The sequence below is a fragment of the Oncorhynchus mykiss genome, chromosome 4, assembly GCF_057628025.1.
Source record: "Oncorhynchus mykiss isolate SJ-2025 chromosome 4, ASM5762802v1, whole genome shotgun sequence".
Taxonomy (NCBI): domain Eukaryota; kingdom Metazoa; phylum Chordata; class Actinopteri; order Salmoniformes; family Salmonidae; genus Oncorhynchus; species Oncorhynchus mykiss.
Window position 1 is genome coordinate 76492228 of NC_143025.1, and position 23779 is coordinate 76516006.

A 23779-nucleotide genomic window follows, 5' to 3' on the forward strand; every position below is an offset into this window, starting at 1 on the left:
ATGACAAAATGGGTAGAATTGTAGGAAGTCTCTGCTTCCCTACAATACAGGAAATAGTGTACAAAACATTATGAACACCTACTCTTTCCATGAGACTGACCAGACTAAAGATATGACCCCTTATTTTTAAGCCTCAAGAAAAATTAAGACATGGATTGTGTGTGTGCCATTCAGAGGGTGTATGAGCAAGAAAAATATTTAAGAGCCTTTGAACAGATATGGTGGTAAGTGCCAGACGCACTGGTTTGAGTCAAGAACTGCAACCCTGCTGGGTTTTTCACGCTCAACAGTTTCCCGTGTGTATCAAGAATGGTCCACCACCCAAAGGACATCCAGCCAACTTGACAGCTGTGGGAAGCAATGGAGTCAACATTGGCCAGCGTCCCTGTGGAAAGATTTCAACACCTTGTAGAGTCCATGCCGAGACAAATTGAGGGGGAGCAACTCAATATTAGGAAGCTGTTCTTAAATGTTTCATACACTTTCAATTCAATTGAGCTTAACAGTACATATGTTGAAAAACAAGAACAATCCAATCATGGTCATATTTAAGTCTTTATTGATATTGGTCAGTACATGAAAAGGATGGAAGTCAGAATAATGAATTCAACAAGGTACATTGCGTAGAAACTACACAAGTCAAACTGAAACATTTTGCCAAAGATGGAAACTTACAAACTGAATTTAAAACAAAACACAGGTCAACATCTAAAAGATGAAATCCTTGAACACTGCAAAGCTCCTAAAGTGAACTGTGGTTTGACTTTTATTGAACATGAACACACCACCAGATGTGTGACAACTTGAGTTTGTCATGAGTTCAAAAGAAGAATGTTATGGGTTCAAATAAACAAGAGATGGAAGAAAAATAATATCTATCTTGAAATCATACAAAAAACTAAATTCAAATCTACATATATTTCACATAATGTTCCGGTTTAGTAATGCAATTATTTTCTTTAGGTTGTGGCAGAGGTATCACGATAGGAAAGGGGGGGAGGGGGGGGGATACACAAATTCTGGACAACAGTACTGTTACCGACTATGTGTTCATTGTTTTTGTTTGGGTCTCATATAAAAAGAAAAAGACAGTGTTATTATAAAGTACATTACAAAACTGCGCCCCCGTTTGAGTCCAGGCCGTTCTGAGCATGCCGCAACCCAGCAGTCCTGTTGCCCTTGACGACTGGAACAGCCTTTTCCTCATGGGGGTCGGTGTTGGAGTCTGTGTCATTTGAGTGCTGCGTCAGGGACGTCTCGCTGCCAGTAGGGGAGTCCACGCTCTCGTACCCTGCACTCAGCTGGCTCCCGAAACCCCCTGCACCGTCACTAGTAAGGCCCCCCGCCGCCTCTGAGTGGTTGGAGAGTTTAGTCTCGCCCTCGCCGGGGCTGGAAACCATGGGAGACGGAGGAAAGTCTTCCTCTGTGCTGCTGACCTCACGGTACAGGCTGGGGGTGGCTGCTGCGCCCCTCTGGGAGGACGAGCTACAGTTGCTAGGTCCGTTGGAGACCCTCTCGCAGTCTTTCCCTGGCTGGACGGAGGGGGTGAAGGTCTGCTCGGCCTGGCTGGGGGGCTCGGCAGAGGAGCTGGAGGGTGAAGTCCTGCTGGGCCCTGCCCCAACAGAGGCAGCCTGAGCTGGGTTCTGGGAGAGCTGCAGACGGGTCTCCCTGAGCTGCTGCTGGAGGACCAGGATGGTGCTCTGCATGCCCTCTACCTCCTCATCCAGCTGGATGATGAAATCGTTCAACTCTGGGAGGGACATAAACAGACAACAGACGAAGCCAATGGTCAGAAAACAGGGAGATGGAACACAGTCAGGATCAAGACAAAGAGCCCCAGTTAAATGTTGGCAAACAGTTACAGTGCCTTGCGAAAGTATTCGGCCCCCTTGAACTTTGCAACCTTTTGCCACATTTCAGGCTTCAAACATAAAGATATAAAACTGTATTTTTTTGTGAAGAATCAACAACAAGTGGGACACAATCATGAAGTGGAACGACATTTATTGGATATTTCAAACTTTTTTAACAAATCAAAAACTGAAAAATTGGGCGTGCAAAATGATTCAGCCCCTTTACTTTCAGTGCAGCAAACTCTCTCCAGAAGTTCAGTGAGGATCTCTGAATGATCCAATGTTGACCTAAATGACTAATGATGATAAATACAATCCACCTGTGTGTAATCAAGTCTCCATATAAATGCACCTGCACTGTGATAGTCTCAGAGGTCCGTTAAAAGCTCAGAGAGCATCATGAAGAACAAGGAACACACCAGGCAGGTCCGAGATACTGTTGTGAAGAAGTTTAATGCCGGATTTGGATACAAAAAGATTTCCCAAGCTTTAAACATCCCAAGGAGCACTGTGCAAGCGATAATATTGAAATGGAAGGAGTATCAGACCACTGCAAATCTACCAAGACCTGGCCGTCCCTCTAAACTTTCAGCTCATACAAGGAGAAGACTGATCAGAGATGCAGCCAAGAGGCCCATGATCACTCTGGATGAACTGTAGAGATCTACAGCTGAGGTGGGAGACTCTGTCCATAGGACAACAATCAGTCATATATTGCACAAATCTGGCCTTTATGGAAGAGTGGCAAGAAGAAAGCCATTTCTTAAAGATATCCATAAAAAGTGTCATTTAAAGTTTGCCACAAGCGACCTGGGAGACACACCAAACATGTGGAAGAAGGTGCTCTGGTCAGATGAAACCAAAATTGAACTTTTTGGCAACAATGCTAAACGTTATGTTTGGCGTAAAAGCAACACAGCTGAACACACCATCCCCACTGTCAAACATGGTGGTGGCAGCATCATGGTTTGGGCCTGCTTTTCTTCAGCAGGGACAGGGAAGATGGTTAAAATTGATGGGAAGATGGATGGAGCCAAATACAGGACCATTCTGGAAGAAAACCTGATGGACTCTGCAAAAGACCTGAGACTGGGACGGAGATTTTTCTTCCAACAAGACAATGATCCAAAACATAAAGCAAAATCTACAATGGAATGGTTCAAAAATAAACATATCCAGGTGTTAGAATGGCCAAGTCAAAGTCCAGACCTGAATCCAATCGAGAATTTGTGGAAAGAACTGAAAACTGCTGTTCACAAATGCTCTCCATCCAACCTCACTGAGCTCGAGCTGTTTTGCAAGGAGGAATGGGGAAAAAAATGTCAGTCTCTCGATGTGCAAAACTGATAGAGACATACCCCAAGCGACTTACAGCTGTAATCGCAGCAAAAGGTGGCGCTACAAAGTATTAACTTAAGGGGGCTGAATAATTTTGCACGCCCAATTTTTCTGTTTTTGATTTGTTAAAAAAGTTTGAAATATCCAATAAATGTCGTTCCACTTCATGATTGTGTCCCACTTGTTGTTGATTCTTCACAAAAAAATACATTTTTTTATCTTTATGTTTGAAGCCTGAAATGTGGCAAAAGGTCGCAAAGTTCAAGGGGCCGAATACTTTCGCAAGGCACTGTATGGACTTTTGCCAGGGGGAAAATCCATTTGGTTTAATTGAATATTAGAAACATGTCTAAGAAACGCTGTAACAAAGTTCCTGCATCTGAATGTACTGGTCTGCTGAATACATGTGGAGGAGAATACAGCTCCTCCAATGCAGAGGTTACAGACCACACGTTAATGTAGCACAGTTTAATAACCAGGGGAGCTACAAAGCACCCATGGGTCTTCGCTGTGCTGAAATGTTACATTTCAAGCTTAACCTTTATGGCAAAGTAGAAATGCAGATGCTATTTGACTGTAGATGGAGGTGGGCTATTGTGTTCTCACCATCCTGGCTGCTCTTCAGCTCCTCACTGTACTTCTTCTGCAAGGCCAGCTCTGCCTCCAGCTGGGCGATACGTCCTTGGGACAGCTGCCTCCCCAGCTCCTGGTTCTCCTGGATCAGCATCCGGCACTTGGCCATGAGCTTCTTCCCCGTCTGGCTGCAAGGTAGACAGGCCTCAAATCACAAAATGAACCAGGGCCCAGCCAAACACCGCCCACAGGCAAGGACAGGGACAGCCCAATCAGTCCAGTGACCCAACCAGGTGTTGTTCAAGGTTGTCATTTTTGCAGTCATGAGCCACAGATGATCAAATTAGAGAGTTGTTAAGCGTTACAGGATCCACATGTAGATCAGATGTACACCTGCCCGACTGCAAATAAGAAGACCTGGAACACCACCATCCCATCTACTAACACTATGCATGTGGTCCATCCATACAGCAAGTTTCCATTTCCAAAAAGAGTACAGTTGAACATACCAGAGACAGTTTTGGGCTCAGCAAAGGATACCAGTAAAGTCCCCATAGATGATAAAACAGCAACATTCTTATAAAGTAGTATACAGTACCTTTACCTTTTGAGTACCCCTATGCACATTCTACTACTAGAAGCAGGCCTACACTGCCCACCAGGATGAATGACCCACCAAGTTAAAGTACCCAATTTCAGCAACCATACTTTTGGTTTCTACACGCCCAATTGTACTTTCAACAGCAAACGACACCATCAAAAATCCCAGTCTGTCACAACCAACGAGTTAGTCAGCACTTTGGTCAAGGTCACCGGAGATATAAATGTAGTAAGCATGACAAAACATATTTTCTCTATAGTACTTAGGGCTCAGACAGACCAATAGCGTTTGCTTGCTGAGAATACTTAGCACCTCAACGCAATTTGCGAACGGAGTGCACACCGATTTTACATGTAGAATCAGGTGAAAAATGTTTGTCAGTCAGACATCTACAGCGGGCGGTCCCTAAAACACAGTGCGCTGAACGATCAGCAGACGAACGCCACATCCACATTTGGTGCGAGACTTTAGCAGAAACTGAAGGAGCAGCCGATTGAGGATTATAAAAACACACAATCTTGTTACTTTGGTTGCTACCTGAATAGTTCAAGGGCTATCAACTATTTTTGCTTGCCATTAGCAAATGTAATGTTACTTCCTCTGAATCATACCTCATCAATGCTTCTTCGGCAACCACACCTCAGATCCTTGCAATTTTACCAGTTGTTCCCACCCAACCTCAATCTTTACTTTTGAACTCTTTATCCAATACAAGGCATTATACATTACCGGAACAATAATTAAAAGCACATCAATGGATATTGCAAAGAAAACTGAGGACATAAGCTTATACTCATGTGCATTATTTTATTTTTTTGGGGGGGGGCTCTTGTAATTTTAACTGTACGAGTGTTGTAACTAGCCTATATTGATGGCCAGATATCCAAGGCTGGATATAGGCTGTTTACCTAGTTGTGCTGTTGTTTGAAATTGAAAAATAAATCAATTAATTGCAGACTGCCCATAGATTACTATGACAAACAATTCATATCATCCCTAGAATGTTAACTGGAATTGAACCCCCCCACCCCAAACACAAAAAAAGTTCAAAAAGGTAATTGGCTAGGAGGGGAAAAGTGAGGTGAACAACAAATTAGACAAATAACAATATATTGCACTGAATAAATACAGTACCAGTCAAAAGTTTGGACACACCTACTCATTCAAGGGTTTTTCTTTATTTTATTTTTACATTGTACATAAAACACATATGGAATCATGTAGTAACCAAAAAAGTGTTAAAACAAAATATATTTTAGATTCTTCAAAGTAGCCAAAGTAGTGTACAAAGCTGTCATCAAGGCAAAGGGTGGCTACTTTGAAGAATCTCAAAATATAACATACATTCTGATTTATTTAACACTTTTTGGGTTACTACATGATTCCATTTGTGTTATTTCAGTTTTGATGTCTTCACTATAATTCTACAATGTAGAAAATAGTACAAATAAAGAAAAACCCTGGAATGAATAGGTGTGTCCAAACTTTTGACTGGTACTGTACATTCTCATGAAGTTGTAACATTACTTGTTTCACACATTTGTAATCACTATGAGAAAATAACACTCAAGCACCAACTGCAGTTGTGTATAGGTTTTAGAAAAAACAGTTCGGAATCATCGTAGCCTACCAGTTATTTTTTCAAGAGCACCAAATCTAACAGAGCAAATGGCTCTGTTGACACACTGCAGCAAGCGCAAGAGCACATCAGAGAACCAAAAGAGGAAAGTAAATGAAACCGCAGCATATGAAACTCACAAAATAAAACATGTAAATACACTCTACCAGTATGCGGGCCCATGATCAGACATAAGCGATCGGACCCTCGCTCGCCCACGCCTCAACCGTAGTCACTTCTGGACTAAGGATCTGGCTCCTCCCCCAGAATCTTAAACATTCTATTGGCCCCTCCTTCCAAAGTCTTACATCTTATTCTAGAGCTTTCCCCACAGTATTTTCATTGTATTCTACAAACTGTCCAAGAGTCTTAGAGTCTCAGGAGCACTAGCGGGTACGAGTGAGCTGTTTTCCACTGTTAAAATGTCTTTAGCTAGCGGGGCATTGTCTTTCAAATGTTCAATTGGTGATTTAGGCTAGGGGTGCTCTCCCTGCTCCGGCAGATTGCTCAAGACTGCCTCATTCTCCACCATAACCCCACATTTAATAAGGCAACTGTCTGGCTTCGGCTGAGGGGGCAGGGCATATCCGTCTCGGACGTGACCACCTCTTCAGGAACAGTTCCGACTCCTTCAGGGCCCCTGGACGGTGAGGGGGGAGATAGAGCTGAAACAAGTGTCACCTGACCATACTGTCTTTTTCATTCAGTTTAGATTATGTGATATGTAGCTGGGGGACAGTACAAGAGTACACAAAACATGGATGCCAGTTTTTTTTTGTGTGTTTGGGTTTGAGTTTTTGGTAAAGTTTGAGTCTTGTGGTGAGTACAGCATTTCTCAGCCTTTCGCCCCCCCACCATGATTCCTGCATGCCTGCAGTGGGGGTGGGGGGTGTGAGGAGGTCTTGGCTTTTTTGGGGGGAGGGGGGGAAAGAGTTATTTTGATCGTCTTTACCTATCTGGTGTAAATTTCCAGGCACTCAGTTCATTTTGGGCCTGCTCCAGTTTGTCTTTAGTCTGTTCCAGTTCGCCCTTCATTTTGAGGAAAAATAAGTTTATGGCCGGGTCTACCATGGACGACCGCAGTTGGGCTGCACTGGGCTGCTGGACTTGCTTGAGGTACTGGATCTGGGTCTGCAGGTTGAAAAAGAGACAGGTGTCAATAAAAGGCACAAGCACAAACTCCATTTAGAAAATCCATCCTTAGGTTTGTACAAGTTCCCAATAAAATTACATTGACTGAATTTACAAAAGAGCAGGGGTGAAAGTAGATGTAATTTCTTACCGGTACGGGACACCCAAGTGCGCACACAATTTTATTTTAAATAACAAAAATGACAGGGTATCCTAATCTGCCAACACTGACAAACAGATAAAGAAAAACAATGTCTGATCCATATGATTGGCCTACCAAAAAATGGGAGACAAATACAATATGACGTCCATCTAACCTGGAGGAGGAAATTGTCCAAAAACAAACAAGTGGCACTGACCCATGGATAAAGACAGTGAACGTGCACACTCACCGGGGATATGACCGATGTTCTCCGCTTGTACCAATAAGATAGCTTAATTGAGCGAACAGTAGCCTAAGAATTTTAATAACTAAAAAAAAAAAACAGTCTTTTCATTGTCATATCTTTACAGCAACAGCCATTTGCTTTCCAAACTGTTTTTCCACGATTGTATTTTTAAAATATTGTGATGCTTGACTGGTTTTCTGCTTTTCACTCAACAATCTATTTGGTATTTGCAGCACACGCTGCCCAACTGCAGGCCCTTCCAACTGTAGGCTATGCAAAAAAAAAAGAGAAAACAACAACCTAATGATCCTCTGGCGAAATCCTGCTTTCTGATGTAGTAGCCTATTCTGAATGATTTTATTTATTTCTGTATAGACAGGAGTAAGCTTTTAGGATATCATTTTGGCAATTTCATTCAATTTACTTTAGGGGAAGCTTCCCCTAGCCTTATGGACATGTCGCCTATGCCTTTTAATGTGGCATAAATAACAAGTCATTATGTTTTCACCGGATTGTCAAACAACCACTTAAGGCGCTCCTGTAGGTTACATCCCTTTCTTACATACTGATTTTAGCATCCAAACCCCAGCAGTGCAGCCGCAATTTGAAAAATGGAAAGAGACATCAGTCACAAAACACCAGTAGTAAAAATACTTTAAAAGTACTAAAGTTGTATCTGTACTTTACTACTTAGAATTTTGTCAACTTTACTTGATTACATTTCTAGTCAAAATAAGGTACTTTTTACTCCTTATATTTTCCCTGACTCCCAACAATACTCATTACATTTTGAATGCTTAGCAGGACAGGAAAATTGCCTAATTCACACACTTATCACAAGAACATCCCTGGTCATCCCTACTGCCACTGACTTGGCAGACTCACTAAACACAAATGCTTTGTTTGTAAATTGTCTTGAGTGTTGAAGTGTGCCCCTGGCTATCATACATTCAAAAAAGAAAATCGTGCCGTCTGGTTTGCTTAATATAAGGAATTTTAAATGATTTATACTTGTACTTTTAGGACTTAAGTGTATTTTAGCGATTATATTTACTTTTGATACTTAAGTACATTTTAAATCAAAAACTTGTATATACTTTTACTCCAGTAGTATTTTACTGGGTGACTTTCACTTGAGTCATGACAATTGGGTACTTTTTCCACCACTGCAAAACACCTACGTGTATTGTAATGACATTCTGCACTTGTCATTACGCCTACACTTGTAACCTGAATAGATGCATCCACTGTTGTCCGCTTGCCTTGGTCACAGCTACTGATCAGCCCGCAATGTCCACAAGCGTCTCAGCCACTCATCTCCGCCTTGGCAAAATGTAAGCATTCTCCTCAAACCACAACACAATTTGGAGCGTATACCACCCGGTTTCCAGTCAATTCACTGTTTCATGTGGCGGACATGCAGTAGTGTCAAATAATGGTGTAGTAGTCTATAGTTTTTTTGGGCATGTTGTATTAAATTGTGATAAGCTCACGGTTTACCGGTACGGCGTACCCCCACTATTTATTTTACCGGTACGGCATACCCCCACCCCACTATTTATTTTACCGGTACGGCGTACCCCCACTAATTATTTTGCCAGAATGCAGTACCGGACCACCTTAGTTTCACCCCTGCATAAGAGGCAATGAATGTGGCTCCTAACAGAGCTATAACATCACAGTGGCCATTACTATTGCTGAAAACAATATCATGCTTACACAATACTTGTATACCTTTGTAAATCATTACTGAAAAATGCTTGACTTCAAGACACCTTGTTAGACTAGTTTAAAAGACAGCTTTGGATTGATTACTGGACTCATCTTGTGCACCATAACTCTTAGATGTGTGCATTGTTAGATACTACTGCACTGTTGGAGCTAGAAACACAAGCATTTCGCTACACCACCAACAACATCTGCTAAATATGTGTATGTGACCAATAAAATTTGATCTGATCAACTTAACATTTTATGTACCCAACTGGTCGAGTCAGTTTGATTGACCTCAGTTGATGGACAAAATGGATGGCATATGCTGCTGTAAAGCTGTTGGGTGAGCCACTGTTCTGTCAGTCAGAGAGAGAGCTTTGCCAAGGCGCCACATTGTTCATATACTGTATATCTTAAACTAGCAGTGAACCAATTTGACTGGAGCGAAGAGCGAGTTTTCCAATGGCCTTTTCGCCCGCTTAAAATGCCGCTCTCTTCACAAGCTCAAGGCATGCCCGTCCCAACATGCATTTGTAGGCCACTTGTGTTCTGATATAGCCCCTTGCCTAAGCTACTGTCATGGAGTTAGCTAAATATTTTCATAAAGAAACACCAGTGCAAAATCAAGGTGACTTTCTAGGATGGAGGACCAAGTGAGGGAGTGTGGCGATATAGTGTTCACAACTAAAGAATCATTGTGGAATCTGAAAAGTCACGTATGCTGAAAGCATGGTGTACTACGTTCACATGATAAGAGAAAGGAACAAGGTGGGTAGCTAGCTGTGTCATTGTAGCAACAGCAAACAAAAAAAATCTGTTCATTTTTGTTCTATTATCTATACAATAGGCCATCATTGATTTTGGCCCAATAGGCCTGACATATTACCTCTCAAGGAGCTTTCCATTTTAGCTAAAAACATTTAGGCCTATCTATATATAAAAAAATAAACATCTGCATCCCTACCCAGCCTTGCCCGAAGGGTGTTTGCATCTCTAGTGGCTCTGCAAGCGCAGAGAGGGTACTCCGCTGCTGGCCTGCTCTTCTTTGCAGGCTTTAACCTTGATATAACAGGCTAATAATCTAGCCTAAATAATACATTTGTTCCTTCGCTCCTGACCTATTTAGTGTTTATATGCTGTTTATTACGACATATAGCCTATTTGAAATGTTGAGCACTTCTTACAGTCACCTTTCATGTTAATTAAAATACTTGTCATTCAAATCATATGGTTTGGTTTTAATCCTTCAAAACCAGATGGTAGGTCCAGGTAGTCACAACAATAGATGGGTGTTGGTTAAATGGTCATTTGAATGAATGGAGCAAATTTGGAGCGGTAGTTTTTTTTAACCTGTAAGCGAGGAGCGGTTTTTAGCAGTACCCCATAATGACAAAGAAAGAGGTTATAAATGTTTGCATATTTATAAAAAAATACACCAAAATATCACATTTACATAACTATTCAGACCCTTTACTCAGTACTTTGTTGTAGCACCTTTGGCAACGATTACAACCTCAAGTCTTCTTCGAAATGACACTACAAGCTTAGTACACCTGTATTTGGGGAGTTTCTTCCATTCTTCTCTGCAGATCCTCTCAAGCTGTCAGGTTGGATGGGGAGCGTTGCTGCACAGCTATTTTCAGGTCTCTCCAGATGTTCAAATCGGGATCAGGTCTGGGCCCATCAAGGACATTCAGAGACTTGTCCTGAAGCCACTCCTATGTTGTCTTGGCTGTGTGCTTAGGGTCGTTGTCCTCTTGGAAGGTGAGCCTTCACCCCAGTCTGAGGTCCTAAGCGCTCTGGAGCAGGTTTTCATCAAGGACCTCTGTACTTTTCTCCGTTCATCTTTCCCTCGATCCTGACTAGTCTCCCAGTCCCTGCCGCTGAAAAACATCCACACAGCATGATTCTGCCACCACCATGCACCACCGTAGGGATGGTGACAAATCCTCCAGACATGACACTTGGCATTCAGGCTAAAGAGTTAAGTCAGACCAGAGAATCTTGTTTCTCATGGTCTGAGAGTCCTTTAGTTGCCTTTTGGTGAACTCCAAGTGGGCTGTCATGTGCCTTTACTGAGGAGTGGCTTCAGTCTTGCCACGACCATAAAAGGCCCGATTGGTGGAGTGCTGCAGAGATGGTTGTCCTTCTGGAAGGTTCTCCCATCTCCAGAGAAACTCTGTCAGTGAACATTGGGTTCTTGGTCACCTCCCTGACCAAGACCCTTCTCCACAGATTGCTCAGTTTGGCTGGGCGGCCAGCTCTAGGAAGAGTCTGGGAGGTTCCAAACTTATTCCATTTAAGAATGATGGAGGCCACTGTGCTCTTGGGGACCTTCAATGCTGCAGACATTTTTTGGGACCCTTCCCCAGATCGGTACCTTGACACAATGCTGTCTCGGAGCTCTATGGACAATTCCTTCGACCTCATGGCTTGGTTTTTGCTCTGACATGCACCGTCAACTGGGGGAGCTTATATAGACAGGTGTGTGCCTTTCAAATCATGTCCAATCAATTGAATTTACCACAGGTGGACTCCAATCAAGTAGTAGAAACATCTCAAGGATGATCAATGGAAACAGGATATACATAAGCTCAATTTCAAGTCTCATATCAAGGCATTTGTCTTTTATTTTTAAATACATTTGCAAAAATGTCTAAAAACCTGTTTCACTTTGTCATTATGGGATATTGTGTGTAGATTGATGAGGATTTTTTTAAATAAATTTTTGAATAAGGCTTTAACGTATTAAAATGTGGAAAAAGTAAAGGGATCTGATTACTTTGAGAATGCAATGCAGGGTGGAGGCATGCATGAACGTGTAAATGGAGGGCCAAGGGGAAGGACTACATATCCTGCAGTCTGCTCATTTAGGAAAACAGCAGGACGTATTGCAGTGGGGTACGTACTGTACACTCTTGCATTTCCTGCTCCTTAGTGGCGAGCCGCATGACCAGGATGTTCTCCCTGCGTGACGCCTCCTGCTGCTGCTGCTTCAGCTTCTCCTCAGACTCCTTCAGCCCTGTCACATCATTCGCTGAAACAGTGAAAGGACATATATAACAGTTAACCTCACCATCAGGTGTCAACTGAAAAGGAGCCAAGTTTTATATTTTACCTTTAAGTAATTACAATTTAGCAGATTAACACTGGAGTGATAGATGAGCAGATGGTGGTGTGTAAGTAGTCATACTGGTGTGCAAAAGCAGCAAAGTAAAAAATAAATAAAAAAATATGGGGGTGAGGTAGGTAGATTGGGTGGGCTATTTACAGATGGACTATGTACAGCTGCAGTGATCGGTTAGCTGCTCAGATTGCTGATCTTTAAAGTCAGTGAGGGAAATGTAAGTCTCCAGCTTCAACGATTTTTGCAATTCGTTCCAGTCACTGGCAGCAGAGAACTGGAAGGAAAGGCGGCCAATTGAGGTGATGGCTTTGGGGATGACCAGTGAGATATACCTGCTGGAGCGCGTGCTACGGGTGGGTGTTGTTATCGTGACCAGTCAGCTGAGATAAGGCGGAGCTTTACCTAGCATAGACTTGTAGATGACCTGGAGACTAATATGTAGCAAGGGCCAGCCGACTAGAGCATACAGGTCGCAGTGGTGGGTGGTATAAGGCACTTTGGTAACAAAACGGATGGCACTGTGATAGACTGCATCCAATTTGCTGAGTAGAGTATTGGAAGCTATTTTGTATATGACATTGCCGAAGTCAAGGATCAGTAGGATAGTCAGTTTTACTAGGGTAAGTTTGGCGGTGTGAGTGAAGGCGCTTTGTTGCGAAATAGAAAGCCGATTCTAGATTTGATTTTGGATAGGAGATTTTTTATGAGTCTGGAAGGAGAGTTTACAGTCTAACCAGACACATAGGCATTTGTAGTTGTCCACGTATTCTAGGTCAGAACCGTCCAGAGTAGTGATGCTAGTCGGTCGGGCGGGTGCGGGCAGCGAACGGTGGAAAAGCATGCATTTGGTTTTGCTACCGTTTAAGAGCAGTTGGAGGCCACGGAAGGAGTGTTGTATGGCATTGAATCTCGTCTGGAGGTTAGTTAACACGGTGTCAAAAGAAGGGCCAGATGTATACAGAATGGTGTCGTCTGCGTAGAGGTGGATCAAGGAATCACCCGTAGCAAGAGCGACATTGTTGATATATACAGAGAAAAGAGTCGGCCCGAGAATTGAACCCTGTGGTACTCCCATAGAGACTGCTAGAGGTCCGGACAACAGGCCCTCCGATTTGACACACTGAACTCTATCTGCGAAATAGTTGATGAACCAGGCGAGGCAGTCATTTGAGAAACCAAGGCTATTGAGTGTGCCAATACAGTGATTGACAGAGTCGAAAGCCTTGGCCAGGTCGATGAAGATGGCTGCACAGTACTGTCTTTTATCGATGGCGGTTATGATATCGTTTAGTACCTTAAGCATGGCTGAGGTGCACCTGTGACCAGCTCGGAAACCGGATTGCACAGCGGAGAAGCTACAGTGGGATTCGAAATGGTCAGTGACCTGTTTATTAACTTGGCTTTCAAAGACTTTAGAAAGGCGGGGCAGGATGGATGAAGATCTGTAACAGTTTGGGTCTAGAGTGTCACCCCCTTTGAAGAGGGGTATGAACACGGCAGCTTTCCAATCTTTAGGGATCTCGGACGAACTGAGAGGTTGAACAGACTGGTAATAGGGGATGAAACAATGGCAGCGGATTATTTTAGAAAGAGAGGCTCCAGATTGTCTAGCCCAGCTGATTTGTACAGGTCCAGGTTTTGCAGCTCTTTCAGAACATCAGCTATCTGGATTTGGGTGAAGGAGACGCTGGGGAGGCTCGGGCAAGTAGCTGCGAGGGGTGCAGAGCTGTTGGCCGGGGTTGGGGTAGCCAGGGGGAAAGCATGGCCAGCCGTAGAGAAATGCTTATTGAAATTTTCGATTATCATGGATTTATCGGTGGTGATTGTGTCGCCTAGCCTCAGTGCAGTGGGCAGCTGGGAGGAGGTGCTCTTGTTCTCCATGGACTTTACAGTGTCCCAAAACTTTTTTTGGAGTTAGAGCTATAGGATGCAAATTTATGTTTGAAAAAGCTAGCCTTTCCATTCCTGACTGACTGTGTCTATTGGTTCCTGACTTCCCTAAACAGTTGCATATCCGGGGGACTATTCGATGCTATTGCTGTCCGCCACAGGATGTTTTTGTGCTGATCAAGGGCAGTCAGGACTGGAGTGAACCAAGGGCTATATCTGTTCTTAGTCCTACATTTTTTGAAAGGGGCATGCTTATTTAAGATGGTGAGGAAAGCACTTTTAAAGAACAACCAGGCATCCTCTCCTCTCAGCCTCCTGTATTTATGCTGCAGTAGTTTGTGTCGGGGGCCACCCCACATAGCCTGGTTCCTCTCTAGGTTTCTTTCTAGGTTTTGGGCTTTCTAGGGAGTTTTTCCTAGCCACCGTGCTTCTACACCTGCATTTCTTGCTGTTTGGGGTTTTAGGCTGGGTTTCTGTACAGCACTTTGAGATATCAGCTGATGTACGAAGGGCTATATAAATTTGATTTGATTTTCCGACGGGATGAGGTCAAAATCCTTCCAGGATACTTGGGCCAGGCCGGTAGAAAGGCCTACTCACAGATGTGTTTTAGGGAGCGTTTGACAGTGATGAGGCCTGGTCGTTTGACCGCGGACCCACAGCGAATGCAGGCAATGATCGCTGAGATCCTCATTGAAAACAGCAGAGGTGTATTTGGAGGGCAAGTTGGTCAGGATAATATCTGAGGGTGCCCATGTTTCCGGATTTAGGGTTGTACCTAGTGGTTTCCTTGATACCATAACAAAAATAAACTTCAATGGTGTGGATTTGTACCCCCCAAAGTTTGGTATCGAATGATGACTTGATGAAATGTTGGAGTAGGCCTACATTTGTGGATCGCTTACAATTCAGATCAGCATATTTCACCTCCAGGACCTGGACATAGGCTTCATGTTGTTTCCACCTAAAGGACAAATAATAAACATGAACACATTGATAGGCCGGACACATGACATTTTTAACAATGCTTTTATCGGACAAAAACTAGTTCATTGCATCCTCTGTGGAGCCCATTTTCATAATATTACCATATGCCCCAGCTGCCTGCCGTAGTTTTGAAGTAATCACACAAAAAAAACAGGCCTTATTTTAGGACATTTTTCACCCTGCCAGCTCCTATTAGTGCTATTGAGCACCGTGGCACTAACTCCCTTTCAGAACGTTCTATTCCCAGCTTATGTTTTATTTTTATTTCACCTTTATTTAACCAGATAGGCTAGTTGAGAACAAATTCTAATTTGCAACTGCGCCCTGGCCAAGATAAAGCAAAGCAGTGCGACACATACAACACAGAGTTACACATGGAATAAACAAACAGTCAATAATACTGTAGAAAAAGTCTATATACAGTATGTGCAAATGCGGTAGGATAAGGGAGGTAAAGGCAATAAAAAGGCCATGGTGGCGAAGTAATTACAATATAGCAATTAAACACTGGAATGGTAGATGTGCAGAAGATGAATGTGCAAGTACAGATACTGGGGTGCAAAGGAGCAAGATAAATTAATAAATAAATACAGTATGGGGATGAGGTAGTTGGATGGGCTATGTACAGGTGCAGTGATCTGTGAGCTGCTCTGACAGCTGATGCTTAAATCTAGTGAGGGAGAGGAGTCTCTAGCTTCAGTGATTTTTGCAGTTCGTTCCAGTCATTGGCAGCAGAGAACTGGAAGGAAAGGCGGCTAAAGGAAGAATCGTTCTACGTCGCAATGCCTGCTTTGCCATTGTTGGCAATGGAGAGCCGCCCACAGTGTTTGTAGTTAAAAGGTAAGCAACAAAAAAATTACTCATGGAACTGAGGTAGTCCCATTGTTTCCTAGAGGGAAATATAGGTATGTCTGTCTATTTTGCAAAATATCTCACAATGTGTATATTTAGATTTTATATAATTGGATACCATTTTAATCATGAGTATCTCCTCTTTCTAATTATGTAAGGCTGGGCAGTGTATTCTGTTGTCATCAAATGCTAGACCAGAAATAGTTAGAAGTTGACATTTTTTCCCCTACTTACTCGTTATGCAGACAAAAGCACACTTGGCACCATCGAGGTGCAGATGTTACTTTTTACACAAGTTATTTTTCAGTTTCGTCCAAAGAACAGATTGTAGTTGTGCCACTTCGGCAAAATTGAATTATATGCATCACTCCAGCCAAAACAGGCTCTGCGGACGTTCGATTCCATTAATTTGCTATGGGCTCGCGCTAGTGTTCCAGTTTAGCCAACGTTCTTTTGCCATTTTCAGCCTTAGGTGAATTTTAACTTGTTCCATTGTGCTGCTTAACATTGAACACACTTGTCCTCACATCCAAACAGAATTGTCCCATCCTCCATCTACAGTAGTGTTATCCATTTACCTCACACACAGTTCCTCTCGGGTCAGGGTCTTCATGTCAGATTCACTGAGGCGAACCTGGATGAGGAAGATGGGAATACTCTAGTCAGCAAGTAGAAGTATTTAGCTGCATATCATGATCAATACTGAGACACTTGGTTTCCTAATAGTCTCTCTCTCACCTTCTTTGGAAGGGGTTCCTCATTCGTCATTCTGAACTCTGAAAGGAAAGTGAAAGCAGTAGCAATTAATTCAGTGGACGCTTCAAAAGCAAGACGTTCGGTTCAATAACGATACTTGAGGTCGAATGAACTGCTAGTTACAGCAGATCTTGCAAATATTCGGACAACTTTCTTTTCGCAGTTCCTTTGAGGCGCACACCGCTACCGCACGGTGGGTTGGCAGTTTCACTTTCAGTGTGGACACGATTAGCTAGCTAGTTAAGTTAGCTACTGCTACCATATAATACACCAACTAACTAGGTACAGTTGTTAGCAAGTTGAAATAATAAAAATATCTGAATTTGCATATGCCTGTCTGATGCATTATTTGCTTGCTTTAGCTCTAACGTTAACCGTCATGTATCGATGTTAAGTTTTGTGGATTTGCACTACTGTTAACGTTAGCTGGCTGATCTCTTAATGTTACCGTTGGCTACTTCAAGGTTACCTAACTAAAAACCATAATTCTATTAACTGTTAATATGTAGCTGTGTCATTTTAAAGTATCGAGTTAGCAGGATAAATATGCAATGGCTATCCAACTGTTAGCTAAAAGTAGCTAGCTAGCTTAACGTTAACGGAATAACGAGCATGTAAAAAAAAAATATATATATATATATATACAATTAACACCCTCGCATTGACCAGCGTCACGAGACACTTTTGAATTCAGTCTACAAGGAAGTGTTGCCTATTTTTAATTTTGACCTCAAATAAATGTCAATATGCATCGGCTTAAATTGTGTTTTCCCCCCAAAATGTTCAGCTAGCTAATTACCTGTGGTCGGTTCTTTGCTAGCTATATTTTCCGTTTCTTGTTGTCACAAAATGGCGGAGAAAGACGACTCCTATCCCCGTCCACAAATGAACATTGCTTTTTCCTTTCGCACAAAACCCTGCTGCGAATGAACACTTACGCGTTTGCTTTAATATTCGAAACACAAATGTATTGAACGCCCACCTACCTATATGCAATTTACAATCCGAATTTGCTAATTTCTGAGTTAAGGGCTGCCAACTTTTGAAAATGGAGTAGCTTGGAGTGTGATTTCATATCGTAAATGGCTCCACCCTTAACCAGGGGGCCCTCACCCCCTCCTGAACAATCTGTTTTAAAGCAAATGTCCTGCAATTCTACATATTTTCACATGGTTTAGGCCCATGACCAGGGTTGAATAAACATGTTAAAAAATCACAGGTCAAGTGTTTTCAGGATTCTTTTAAAGTTGAATACATACTGGACGACTTGGTGAAGTTAATTGTAGATTATTTGGGCATGACATTTCGTTTTTGCTAACTGGGGGACATTGAATTACATTGTTTTTTAGTTAGAAAATGCTAATATTAATTGCTGGTGGCAGTGGCTAACCATAGAATGGATTGCAGTCTTTCCTTGTCCATAAGAAACCAACATGTAAATATGTAATTCATTTGGGTAAGCTATCCCTTTAAAATATGACCATAGAAAATCCTGCCTAGAGGTACAGTAGTTCTCCAAGAGGGTAGGCCACCCAGGCGCCCACCACTGATCTGTTTCCCAAATACTGGGGGTTTGAATATGTTCATGTGACAAATTACCCCACAATCAAGAAATACCGTGCCACCATCTTACTCTATAGGCAAGATATTTTGCATTTATGCCTATCATTTCTGTTTAGCAGCTTGTGGACAGTACTAAAATGACAAAACAAGATATTTGAGGAAAGGGGCACTTCAATATAGCCTAATCTCATTTTATGACGTAGCATATATTCAACACTGTCCATACATTTTTACAAAAAAATGCATAGCCTTCATTGAACTTTTTACATGTATTTTTTAAATGTATTTTCAAAGAAACAAGTAGGCATATCAAATTTCAAAAAACCTAATTATACCAGCAAAATTGGTAAGAAGGGAAACAATAGAGACGGAGGTGTGGGTCATGAAAGAAGATGGCGGACAAGGAAAAAAGGAAGAAAATGGTACATAATTATGAATAAAAATGGAACGGGGGATTGCAGAAACCTTCTGGAAGCTCTGGTGAAGGAGAAAGGAGGAGAAAATGTGAATATGTTTTGAAGGAAAATTTTATTTATTTAACTATGCAAGTCAGTTAAGAACAAATTCTTATTTACAATGACAGCCTAGGAACAGTGGGTTAACTGCCTTGTTCAGGGGCAGAACGACAGATTTTTACCTTGTCAGCTTGGGGATTCAATCTAGCAACCTTTCAGTTACTGGCCAAACGCTCTAACCACTAGGCTACCTGCCGCCCCAGGTGGAAGTCAGTTAAGAATAAATTCTTATTTACAATGACGGTCTTCTGGGGAACAGTGCATTGTTCAGGGGCAGAACGACAGCTTGGGGATTCAATCCAGCAACCTTTCGGTTACTGGCCCAACGCTCTAACCACTAGGCTACCTGCCACCCCAAATTACCCCAAATTAACTAATTGTGGTGGCAGGTGCAGTTATGACCGCCGAAAAGGAGCTGGTTGTACTGTAGAGGGAAGCGGTGTGGCGAGGTTGGTTGGCATCAAGTGCAAAAAGAGGGGTACGTGCTGTAATAGCTCAGAGATGGAACCTGACGAGAGTATGGATGTATTGCCTGCGGTGAGGACAGCCAGGTTTATGCCTCGTCCCGAGGATGAAAAGGATGATTCTGACCCAGTGAGAGTGAGGTTTATGGAGATAAAGGATCCTTGCATTTTGTGTCAGGTTGGGTGGAGAAGAGGTTGGGGAATGTTGAGTTGGTGAGAGTAACTCTGAGTGGATTGGTGATGATTTATTGTGTTTCTTCAGTCCAGAGGGAGTGGGCGCTCAGGATCACACGATTAGGGACAAGAAATGTGGCATGGATTGCTCTCCGGAGCAAGGTGCTGTGGAAAGGAGTGATCACGGGGTGGCATTAACTGTTGATGAGGATCAGTTAAAATGGAAAATTCCCGGTGTCTGTGATGTCAACCGTTTGGTGTGATGGAGATCCGGTGGAGAGCGTGGGGAAACAGAGAAGGTATTGTCCATCCTGCTGAGTTTTGATGTAGAATCGCTGCCCGACAAGGTCAAGTTAGGAAATGTAAGTTATCCCATGAGAGCTTTTGTTCCGTAAATACAATGATATTTTAGGTGTCAAGTTTATGGACATGTTGTAGCAGTGTGTAGGAGGGAGATTCCTAGATGTGAGAAGTGTGCAGAAGGGCATGAGACGAAGGAAAATGTAGTATTGGTGGAGAAAATTGTGTGTGTTTAGTTGTGGGGGTGCCCATAGGGCTGGAGATCGGAGGTGTCTGGTGAGAGAAAGGCAAGTTGAGGTTGCCAGGGTTAGAGTAGTACAGAAAGGGTTGTATGCTGAAGCAGTGAAGAGAGGGGTAGAGGAAGATGGGTACAGGGTAAGGAATACTGAGAGGATTCCTGAGTAGGCAGAGACCAAGAGAGAGTGATGGGAAGAATATGTGCATAGAGAGAGGGCTAATTGTTGGCAGAGCAATTTTTATTTTTCCAAATGTTGTATTACCATATCAATAATTTTATGTAGGTAGGCCGTGAATGGCCTCACACACCAGTACAGTAGGTGGCGGTGCATGCACTTAAGTTGGATGCGATCTGCCATCAAAAATGCTAAAGAAGAAGAATCTGCCCGGTTTAAACTGGGGTGGCAGAAAAATTATGGATCTCCCTTGTGAAGCTGCCTTGGGCAAGGCTTGCGATGTAGAATTATTGGCGCATTAAAGTTCTTGCTATTCGAATTCGCCACAGGACAATGAGACAGATATTTCACCGAATATGGTAATGAGAGGAAGCCCACTGGCCGACAGTGGGAGAAGATGGAACGATATGGATTTTGGCCGACGTTCTTCACATTTTCTAACCGATAAAACATTTGATCTCAATAGCAAGAACAATATGTTATGAACAGAGTGGACTAAGCTTTGTAGATTTACCCTTTAAATCGCGTTCTTTAGAAGAAGTGCAAAGGCGAATTGAGTTATTGCACACGCGCTCTTCACATAGGTGAGGTTCACTCTGTTAGTTCCCATTGGAAACGACAGCCAGTGGTCTATCTTGGTTTAGTTATACAAATCTTTGGTATGGATATGGCGTCGCAGCAGCGCATCAAAGCTCTCTGCTCACAACCATACAGTGCTGAAGAACGACGCCCTTCTAGCCCCTATGTTAACATAGAGTATGTTAACATACTAGCAGAGATGCTAGGCTAGCTCACTGTCACCTCAGAATCACATCCATTTCAATTACTATCCATGCAAACATGTTTCATGTTTTGAACTAACCAGATAGCGTTTCAACATCTTCAGAAAACGGGGGAACTTCGCATGATTCACTACTTTATGCTTTATGTGCCTATGCCATCAGCCAGGTAGCTGGAATGTTAGATGTGTTTAAGTATCATTTGAAAGCTAGAATAAAAGTACATTACACAGTATTTCAAAATATATATATATATATATATATGTCAACCAGTTATTGCCACGAGTTCACATGTAAAGTTCTATTATGGACTAGTTTGGTAAGTAAACGTGAAAAATGCAACTTGGGTAAAGAAAAAAAGGCCAAGCCAAACAAAAAGTGCTTGCTTGGTGGGCAAAACAATGAAACAACGCCATCTGCTGGAGGGAGACAGATTTCCCCCGAATTGGGCCTCTCTTTGGTCAAACTCATTCCACAAAGGGCTGAGTGTCTGCTGGTTTTAATTGAAAGCAAAAACTAGTAGACACTAGGCCCTCCATGGAATGAGTTTGAAACCCCTGCTGTGTACCATCTCGTCCTCACCCATCTGGAAAGGAAATGGGTGGAACTATAATCTTTGCGGGGCGGCATTTAGCTTGGTTAGAGTGTTGGGCCAGTAACCAAAAGGTTGCTGGATCAAATCTGAGCTAACAAGGTAAAAATCTGTTGTTCTGCTCCTGAACAAGGCAGTTAACCCACTGTTCCCTGGTAGGCCTAGTTAAATAAAGGTTTTTAAAAAAACAATGAAATATTTAAACGATCAGGGGGTGTTATACCACGGCTAAGGGCTGTTCTTGCGCGCAACGCAGATGCCTGAACACAGCCCTTAGCTGTGGTATATTGGCCATATATCACAAACCCCTGAGATGCCTTATTGCTATTATAAACTGTTTTCCAACGCAATTAGAGCAGTAAAAATACATGTTTTGTCATGCTCGTGGTATACGGTCTGATTTACCACGGCTGCCAGCCAATCAGCATTCAGGGATTGAACCATCCAGTTTCTAATTGTATTTTGTATTTCAAACGTTGTATGAATCCCGGTTTCAACTGTATCAGGCAGATGGCAGGCAGCGTGTGTGGGTGAGCGGTTTGCTGACATCAATGTTGTGAACAGAGTCCCCCATGGTGGCGGTGGGGTTATGGTATGGGCAGGCATAAGCTACAGACAATGAACACAATTGCATTTTATCAATGGCAATTTGAATGCACAGAGATACCGCGACAAGATCCCGAGGCCCATTGTCGTGCCATACATCTGCCGCCATCACCTCGCGTTTCAGCATGATAATCAAGGCCCCATGTTGCAAGGATCTGTACACAATTCTTGGAAGCTGAAAATGTCCCAGTTCTTTCATGGCTTGCATTCTCACCAGAAATGTCACACAATTAGCATGTTTGGGATGCTCTGGATTGATGTGTACGACAGCGTGTTCCAGATCCCGTCCATATCCAGCAACTTTGCACAGCCATTGAAGAGTGGGACAACATTCCACAGAAAAGTTGTGGTCATAAGCACATCCTTAAAAACATAGATGCTGAGCTAATAAGAATACTAGTATAGAACAAGAAGGCCCGCACACTGTTAAAGCTCCCAGTTCACCACTTTACTGACAACGTTACGATCTGAAATGGATCTTTGTCAAGTCAAACTGTGACGACCCTCCCACTCTGTCTGCCGTATTCTCTCTTTGTTCTTGTTTCCTTATTAGGATGCCGGTGGGCGCAGTTGGGAGGGTCGTCAGCTACATGGGAAACACCTGGGCCCGGTGTGTCCCAGGATAAATAGACCTCTTCCACATTCATGGAAGAGACTCTCTCCATGCAGACACCTTTACAGATTTTGTTGTGTCTCTTGGTGGTTTTTGGTTGTTTGCTTTGGCACCTTTCAACACCCTGCATTATCACATTCATGCATGCAAAACACTCACACTACTGATTACTGATTACACACACCATTGTATATTATACTTAGTTACTTATTTAATAAATATATATTTTGTTACTCCTTATCTCCATGTTGTCTCCCTTTTGGGTGAGTGTTCACGTCCCAAAATATACACATTTCACCTAACATGACCATTGCGGACATGATGTATGGTGGGTGTAACATTCTACAGGCCACAATCAACAGCCTGATCAATTCTATGTGAAGCAGATGGGTCACGCTGCATGAGGCAAATGGTGGTCACACCAGATACTGACTGGTTTTCTGATCCACGCCCCTATTTTGTTTATCCCCTTTGGTCACAGATACCTTATCTGTATTCCCAGTTATGTGTTATCCATAGATTAGGGCCTAATGAAATCATTTCAATTGACTGATTTCCTTATGAATTGTAGAAATTGTTGTGTACATTTTTTCTGTTCAGTGTAATAACCATATGGATGTCTGGCCTGTTCAAATACTTTGAAGCTGCATCATTATTTTACTTACATTAATGTGTTTCTCCCCAGGTTTGGTCCCTCTGCTGGGTATTGATGTATGGGAACATGTCTACTATCGCCAGTACAAGAACGTCCGACCCGACTACGTCAAAGCCATCTGGAACGCCATCAACTTGGAGAACGTGAGCGAGCGCATCCAGTCTGCCAAAAATGTGACTATTCCCCCTCAGAACACACACACTAGCACTTCCTCTCTGCCCCAAACCTTATCCCCTCAGACCTTAACTCCCTTAATGGCTTACAAAATATATTCATA

General features: G+C 42.7%; 1 protein-coding gene and 1 non-coding gene across 7 annotated transcripts; both read right to left on the reverse strand.

Moving 5' to 3' along the window:
* Window positions 1-542: 542 nt before the first annotated feature.
* wtap (WT1 associated protein) lies at window positions 543-17953 on the reverse strand. Of its 6 annotated transcripts, none has more exons than XM_021600691.3 (8): window positions 17815-17953; window positions 16811-16848; window positions 16651-16706; window positions 15139-15197; window positions 12126-12253; window positions 6936-7114; window positions 3798-3952; window positions 543-1750 (listed from the first exon to the last, which is right to left on the reverse strand). In XM_021600691.3, the coding sequence occupies exons 2-8, from the start codon at window positions 16838-16840 to the stop codon at window positions 1110-1112; spliced, it is 1248 nt and encodes a 415-aa protein (XP_021456366.1). In that variant the 5' UTR covers window positions 16841-16848; window positions 17815-17953; the 3' UTR covers window positions 543-1109. The 6 variants fall into 6 exon arrangements, with proteins under 6 accessions (XP_021456366.1, XP_090089178.1, XP_021456365.1 ...); XM_090233052.1 differs by having other exon boundaries at window positions 6151-7114; window positions 17815-17948; XM_021600690.3 differs by having other exon boundaries at window positions 17628-17948.
* LOC118964511 (small nucleolar RNA SNORA22) lies at window positions 3573-3707 on the reverse strand. The gene has a single exon (XR_005051572.1). It is a non-coding gene; the product is annotated as a small nucleolar RNA SNORA22 (small nucleolar RNA).
* Window positions 17954-23779: the final 5826 nt, after the last annotated feature.